The sequence below is a fragment of the Tupaia chinensis genome, unplaced genomic scaffold (genome assembly GCF_000334495.1).
Source record: "Tupaia chinensis unplaced genomic scaffold, TupChi_1.0 Scaffold000528_1, whole genome shotgun sequence".
NCBI classification, from domain to species: Eukaryota; Metazoa; Chordata; class Mammalia; order Scandentia; family Tupaiidae; genus Tupaia; species Tupaia belangeri.
The window spans coordinates 283,182-291,114 of NW_006160041.1; the positions used below are offsets into that span (position 1 = coordinate 283,182).

Consider the following 7,933-nt stretch of genomic DNA (forward strand, 5'->3'; position numbering starts at 1 on the left):
ATCTAAGGACATGTGTTCCCTTTTTTTTTTTTTTTTTTTTTAGGTTTTTGCCATAGACACGGTGTGTGTGCTTGTTGGAGAAAGACAGAGAGAAGGAAAGTGAGAAATTGCTCCCCTCAGTGGAGATAGCTATGTCACAGGCCTTTCTCCTCAAGTCTATCTTAGGATTTTTCTCTAAGGTTTACAGGTCATATAAAGGAGGCACTTGGCACTTAATAGAACTGAATCTTTGTTTTCCTCTCCTATGTCTTTGCCCCAAATTAAAACAAAAGGCAGAAAACAAACAAAAAGCCATGTACCGATTCAACTAGATGCTTTGAAATCCTCCAGAATTACCCCAAGCCTCCCAACCCTCCACAGTTTGGGTTTGGGCTTTGAAGAACAAAGCAGTTCATACTTGGCACATTGTACATATGATGTTCATATTTTGTTCTGAACTAAGACCGTAGTAGCTCAAAATCAAGCAGACCATAGCATTTCATGAGCACATTTGCTGGACATGGAAGGATATGACCTAGGATAATAGCTTCAAACACTGACTGGTGAGTTCAGAATTGGCTTATCAAGACTGGGAGAGCTGGGACCAGCAGTTAGCGTAATGGCTATGTCGCTGGACTCCCATGTAGTCGACCGCAGTTTGAGTCCTGGACCTGGTGGCTTAAACTCATGCCGGGTGTGTGTGTGTGTGTGCCCAAGATCCCAAGAAGAGAATGGAGGGGCCATCCCCCAGGGGGTGATTTCTTGCTTTCTGTCTCTCTGTCTCTGTCTGTCTGTCTGGCGAGCGCACGCGCCCTATAGCAAAAACCTCTCCAAAAAGAAAAAAAGAAAAGAATGGGAGAGCTGAGTGTTGATGTCAGCCCTGCTAATTACTGAGTATATATTCTCCATTCTGTGTCCATCCTTCACCTCTCTAATACCCTCCACCACCCACAGAAAGTACTAATAACATTTTCTTCCCATTGGAGTGCTCTGAATGCAAGTGAAAGCTTTTAAAACAACTGAGGATAAAGGCATGGCATGCATCCAAATTGTTGTTGCACTGGTAAACTTGACGATTCTTTCTGTGGTCATCCAGATAGATTTCACCAAGTGGGGAGTAATTCTTCCGTAGCTGTTGGGTAGGCCCGGTACTATATTTGTACTGGCTTTCCAAGTGTTTCTCCAAGCTGCTGAGTCAGGTGGAATACAATGTAATTGGAGGCTTTGGAGGAAATCCAGGTCCAAGTTTTGTTGTTTTTTTGCTGAGACTTCTGGCTATACTTTTATTAGAGGTAGGCTTGAGAGAGAAAATAAAGGCCATTTAGTGACATTTGAATTTGTGATAAACCACTTTTTTTTTCTTTTTTAGTACTAACATATCCTATGCAATATTGGAAGCATATTTACATTAAAAGTTATTCAAATTTAAATAGGTGCACCGTTCTTACTTGTTTATTTTTTGCCTTTTTTTTTTTTTTTCTCTAGACCTGGCAACTCAACATAGAGGGTAGGGGTTGGGTTTGTGCTTGATGTTGCAGAAATGGAAATGTCACAGTAGTAAAAAACTGCTGCTTCATCAGTAAAATGTTCTCCTTTCTCCAAGTCTGGCAATGGGGGCAGATTCAGGGCTGGAACCAGAAATTCCATGAGTTTACCAGCTTCTGGGGCAGAGGAAGGCTGTGCTGCAGGGGGGTAGGGTGGGGTGAAGGAAAGAACCTTCCTATGTGTCTCTGGGTCTTACTTTTACATGTCTTCCTTTGATGTCCTTTCGTCAATGGCATGATAACTGCTATGATGAATTATTGAAAAAAGCACTTCTAGAAAATGTCCTCGAAGGCAATACTATTTACTTTCTATCTGCCAGCCTTGACTCTGCTATGCTTCTGCATCATCTTCTATTGTATCTGGCATCTGAATTCAAGAGCCTCAACTTCTACTTGACTGATGTTCGCTTTACCATTGTCCTTCCCACATGGCCCTGGGGAAGGGGCTTTGTGCCCTCTCTAAGATCCTGGCTTACGAATGGGTATAGAAGCTTTCTTGTGATTCTGAGGAGCTTATGATTCTGAGGAGATTTGCTGAGGTCCGGCTTTATCTTTGAAATAAGGTTTTACTTTGAGCTCAGGGAAGGCAAAAGGGAAAGGAACACAGAGTAACCAGACCCAGAGATACGATCTGGGGTGAGGATAATTCTCTAGAGAAGTTTGGTTGGTTGCATGTGCCTCTTTTCTATGCCTCTTTTCTAGAAATTCCAATTCAGATAGTCTGGGTCAGGGTCTAGGAATCTGCTTTTTATAAGCATTCCAGGTAATTATGATTTGCTGCAGGGTTGAAATCCTCTAAACCCCATGATTTTAAAGCCCTTTCCAATCCCAGCTGCCTTCATGTTAATCCCACCATCTGGGAGCCTGGGTCTGGCCTTTGACCTTCCGTATTTCCAAGTCCATTCATTCCCAAACTAGTAATTTTTAGAAATAGCCTGGTTTCTGTTGTTATAAAACATGATTCATGAGCCACATTCTAGGAGATTATGATTCACTAGGTCTATGGTGGGACCCCCCCCCCAAATCTGTGTTTTTACACTCTCAGGAATTCTAATGCCAATGGACTCTGGACCACAGTTTGAAGAAACTGGTTTTGACAAAGGAGAGAAAGAAGCTCAGAGTGATGACAGGCCTAAAGCCTGCCTCCTCAGCAACCGTCACTTCTCTTGGGTGACTGACAGCGGGAATGCCCAGGTCTTTTCTGGGAGATTACAGTTTCCTCTGCCCTGACCCAACAGGCTTACCTTGCCCTATATCATCAGACATGAAAATATCTTAGTCACCTGCCTTTCTGTAAGAGGTACTTGCACACAGGGCAGAACATACATCTCATTCCTGCCTGAGAATCAGCTTCATGAAGGTAGGAAGTAGAGTGAGTAAGGTCAAGGGCTCTCAGGGCCTTTACCATTGTCTTGAATACATGAGCCTGGAGAGGGGGCTTTGTGCCCTCTCTAAGATCCTGGAGCCACAGGGTCTGGATTCAAATCCAGTTCCACCCCTCAATACCTAAATACCTATGTATTAAGGATTGGTTCGTTGGTTCTCATTCACTTTGCATGAGAATTTGACCTTCACTTAACTTTGTGTCTTATTTCTGGGAACCTGATAAAAGAAGTATGTCAAACTGCATTCAGGCAACATTGCTTATGATAAAAATGACGTCTTGATAAAAATGGACTGGGAGACCTTCTCTTATCAGATAGGAGGCCATTCCTGGTGCATCCCTCAGTACAGTGGCTCCTTTCACTGACCTGTGCCTAATGGGGACCCTGGAAATGATGCCGTGGAATTGTTAAGAACAATAGTGGCTTCTGTGAGGCGTTAAACCAGGGTGGTTTCTGTACCTGCCTTCTCTTGTTCCTTAGCCATCACCTTGGGCACCAAAGAGAATAGCGTCTGGATGGCTGTGTGATTGGGGTTCTATAGATTGGATCCATTGAAGACGAACTCCTGAGTGCCCTGCCTGCAGGCTTTGTGTCTTGTCCTTCCAACGACACCCATGTGAGCCCCAATGTTTAGTTGAAACTGTATTTGTTTTTTAACTGCATTTTTCTCATCTATGAAAAGAGATGACAATACTACCTACCTTCTAGAGTTGTTAAAAAGATTGTAACGTGTTTAGAATGATGTCTAGTACTTAAGTATATTTTGCTACCTTGGATCATCATCTCCATCAATCATATTGATGGGTGTCCTGGCCTGCGGGACCGTGGAACAGGTTCCTTGGGGGAGGGAGTGAGAGATGGGACAAACACACGCACACACACTACCAGGTGCTGATCAAGTCGTCGTCTTCTGTCTACTTTCGTTTATTCAGGAAAAATGGCGAGTTATATACAGCTGGTGGGAACCAATTGGTTGCCCGAAATGCAAATGAAATACAACAGCATAAACCAATCATTGATGTGGGTGGATCTCTCCCGTTGCCTAGAAACCCAATCACTTCCGGGGAGAACGGTTGGTCACATGATTTCTGAGAAACGATTTGCTCAGTGAGGAAGTGAAGCCTAATGGTTTCAAGATGGCGGATAGCTCAAGATGGCTTCCGTATGCAGTGCTCGCCACAGATGGGAGGTCAGAAAGCCTGTTTTCCTTTGGGTCAAGTCCAAGTCCAATCTCATCTTGACTACTCTTAACAGTTTGTTGGATGGCCTTGCATACATTACTGTATAATCTAAGGACATGGATTCCCTTTTTTTTTTTTTTTTTTTTTTAGGTTTTTGCCATAGACACGGTGTGTGTGCTTGTTGGAGAAAGACAGAGAGAAGGAAAGTGAGAAATTGCTCCCCTCAGTGGAGATAGCTATGTCACAGGCCTTTCTCCTCAAGTCTATCTTAGGATTTTGGCCATGCACACACATGCTATTGGCATGATTTTCAAGCCACTGGGTCTGGACTTGAGACATGATCAGCTGCATGGAAGTCTAGCACCTTAACCACCACATACTACCTGCTGGCTCTATGATTTTTGTTTGTTTGTTTTTTGTTTTGTTTTGTTTATTTAAAGATTCTTTCTTCCATGTTGACAGAGAGAGAGAAAGAGAGCGAACCTCCAATAGGGTCCTGATGCTATGATCTGCCCCCCAGCATCAGCCAGTCCTAGATCATGGGTATGGGCACACCCAAGGAGGTCTTTGGATGTAAACATGGAACCTTCTGGTGTAGGATTGACTCACATAATGTCATGTTTTACTGTTGGGCCACTGTCTAGCAGTACATTCTAGTGCTTTATTTATTTGTTGAGTTGATGCAGTGGGAGAGTCAACTATTCACCCTTTAGCATCTCTTCTGTGTGATGTTGTGTGATGTGGACTCAGAGAAGAAAGTTGGAGGAGAAATGGAATAAGAGGAGAGAAACTACCTGCAGAGGAATGGTGTCAAGGGTCACGAGTCTGGAGCAGTCTACAGAAGGGGGAGGCTTTGGGGGAGGGGGGGGCAATTGTCCCACTGACCCCCTGGATCTAGCTAAAGCTTAAGAAGCATGTAGATGATTCCACTAGAAGCAATACTTTATAGAGCCTTTTTTTCCAGGGAGGTTAAACAGACTAGAGTGCAAAGTTGTGTAGCTAAGGAAAGGTTAAGATGGCTATTTCTAGTGGTTTTGAGGTATTTCTTTGAGAAAAACCGCAGAATAGTCTCAGAACTCCCTGGAGCTTGCCTTTCTGATGCCACTCAGAGTGGCAGTGGGGATGAGGATGACTGACCTCCCTAACACTGAGGGGAGAAGTTACCGATAGCAGTGACCCCAGGGGAAGACTGACTGTTATGTTGTTTCTTCCTCCCTCCTTCAGGTCTGAATGCTGGTGCTTTTTATGCCCTGTCTACTCTGCTGAATCGCATGGTGATCTTGCACTACCCGGTAAGGGAGTTTGCGGAGCATGCTGAGGCGGGAGACCGTCTGATTTCTAAGTCTGTCTTGACAAGAGCTGGGATGACAGTTAGCTTGGTTCCCCCAGTTTTAGGCAGTGTGATATGCTGGCATGCTTATGGGACTTGGAGGGAGATGGCTCTGGGTCTTGGCACCAGCTTTGGTAGGAATAAATTGTGTGATGGTGTGACAAGCTAGTTAGCATCTTAGAGTGCACATTCTCTTTTTTTGTGAAAGAAGCTTAATTAACTTCTTACAAGATTACTTTTAGGGTTAGAGAGTAAATAATGTCACTTTCTCACTTTCTCTCTCATGAGTGCACATGTCCTAGAGCAAATTAAAAGAATAATAACAATAAATAAAATTGAATAAATAATTCTTATATACATTAATATCATACTTATTTTATATGACACATTAAAAAGTACATTCTGTGGTGTCTGGCAAAACAGTTTGTAAATACATACACACACATGCACACACACGCACACACACATATATACACACAATTATATTAATCTCATATAAAATATGAGCAAGCTTTAATTTTGAACTCTTAGTTGCTCAACTGAAAGCATTTAAATCATGTTTTCATGGGACCAGCAGATGGCGTAATGGCTACGTCGCTGGACTCCCATGTAGTTGACCACAGTTCGAGTCCTGGCCCTGGTGACTTAAACTCACATTGGGCATGTGTGCGTGTGTGCCCAAGATCCCGAGAGGAGAATGGAGGGGAAGGGACTATGGTGTGAGCATCCCCACTGAGGGGTGATTTCTCGCTTTCTGTCTCTCTCTGTCTTTCTGACAAACACACGTGCCCTATAGTAAAAACCTCTCAAAAAATAAAAATTAAAAAACAAAACAAAACAAAACATGTTTTCAGAACCAGTGAGGACTGGATGCTGAGAATGGGATATTTAGTGTCCTGGAGTCAGGAATACCGGGTCCAGCCATCTTTTGAAAGGCTAGGATCTCATACTTGCAGAGGTAGTAGGCTGCTATGGCTAAGAATTCCAGTTTGGAGTTTGAGAGGTTGATTTCAAATTCTAGATCTGTTCTTAATATATGCCTTGTGACCTTGGGGCTTGTAGGTTAACGTCCTTTGTCTCATATTCTTCATATGTAAAATGGGGAAGACTGATTCCTAACCCTGTGGTGGGGAATTGCGAATATTAAAAGAGATAATAATGTACAATCTTAGGCATGGTGTCTGACTCACAGTAAACACTTAAGAATATAGAACGATTATCTTCTCATTCCTTTTGATAATAATAGCTCAAAAAAAAAAAAAAGAAAAGAAAAGAAAAAGAAAACCTAAGGATGGACCATTTAGAAATACATATACATATATAGTGTTTTCCATAAGTTAATTTTCTTTTTAGAGGTTTTTGCCATAGGATGTGGTGCATGTGCTCATCACAGAGAGAGAGACAGAGACAGTGAGAGGAAAAGTGAGCAATCGCCCCTCAGGGGGGATGGCCACACCAGGGCCCTTCTCCATTCTCCTCGTGGGATCTTGGGCATGCAGGCACATGTGTCCAGTGTGATTCTCAAGCTATCAGGTCCAGGACTCAAACCACAGTCAGCCATGTGAGAGTACAACAACATAACCACTATGCCATCTGCTGGCACTCCCATTACTTAAAGTTTTGTTAAGCTTATTTATTTGTTTCTTCTATGAACACAACCAAGAAAGAGAGAGAGAGAAAGAGAGGACCTCCAACAGGGCTTCAACACCACATTCCACCTCTAGTCTTCAGCCAGCTCTGGATTATAGGCAGGTTTGTGCCCAGAATATGCAGTGAAGTTGCTGGACTTGAACCAGGAGCTTTGCTGTGGAATTAATCTCACAGAGTATTACATTTATTACTCTGCAATGGTCTGGTCCCAAGGATTTAATTAATTAATTAATGTATTTATTGCTAAAGGATGTGTGTACTCACCGAGGAGAGGTAAGAGATAGAGAGGAGAGAGAGAAAGTGAGACAGCACATTCTCAAGGGAGAATGGTCATGCTATAATTCCTTCTACTCCATTTTTCTTTTCTAGATTTTGGGCACATGCATATGCATGCGTGCACAAACACATACACACACACAGAAGCTGGGTGTGTTTTTTCAAGCCACTGGATCCAGGGCTTGAAAAATGTGTCATTAGCCATGGTGGATCCAGCTGCCTTAACTATGACACAAATGGCGGACCCATTTTTTCTAGTGATTCTAAAGACAGGGTTTGGTTCTTGCCTGTCAGCCCAGCATCTAGTTGTCATGTATACACATCATCCAGGAGTTATGTTGCTGGAAGGAGCCACTTACGGGGTTTTCTACTCCCTGGCAGCTTCTTACAGGCCATTTCGTCCTGATACTTTTCTGAAGACTGACTCTAATGGAGCCTGAATTACGTGCCTTTACCCCTGTACCCCATGGTGACGGCGCTCTGTCTTGTGTCTTGTCTGATCACTGAGTTATCTTTGGGGCTGTGGTTTCCCCAGGGGGAAGAAGTGAATGCTGGAAGAATTGGCCTGACCATCGTCATTGCAGGAAT

At 43.2% G+C, this 7,933-nt stretch overlaps 1 protein-coding gene across 2 annotated transcripts in view; it reads left to right on the top strand.

The window, feature by feature from the left end:
- FLVCR2 (FLVCR choline and putative heme transporter 2) overlaps positions 1–7,933 on the top strand; it is a 70,149-nt gene that overhangs the window by 49,786 nt on the left and 12,430 nt on the right. For both annotated transcript variants that reach the window (XM_014591069.2, XM_006157038.3), the window contains 2 exons: positions 5,314–5,381; positions 7,881–7,933. In XM_014591069.2, coding sequence (XP_014446555.1) covers positions 5,314–5,381; positions 7,881–7,933 — 121 coding nt within the window. The remainder of the gene's footprint in view (positions 1–5,313; positions 5,382–7,880) is intronic.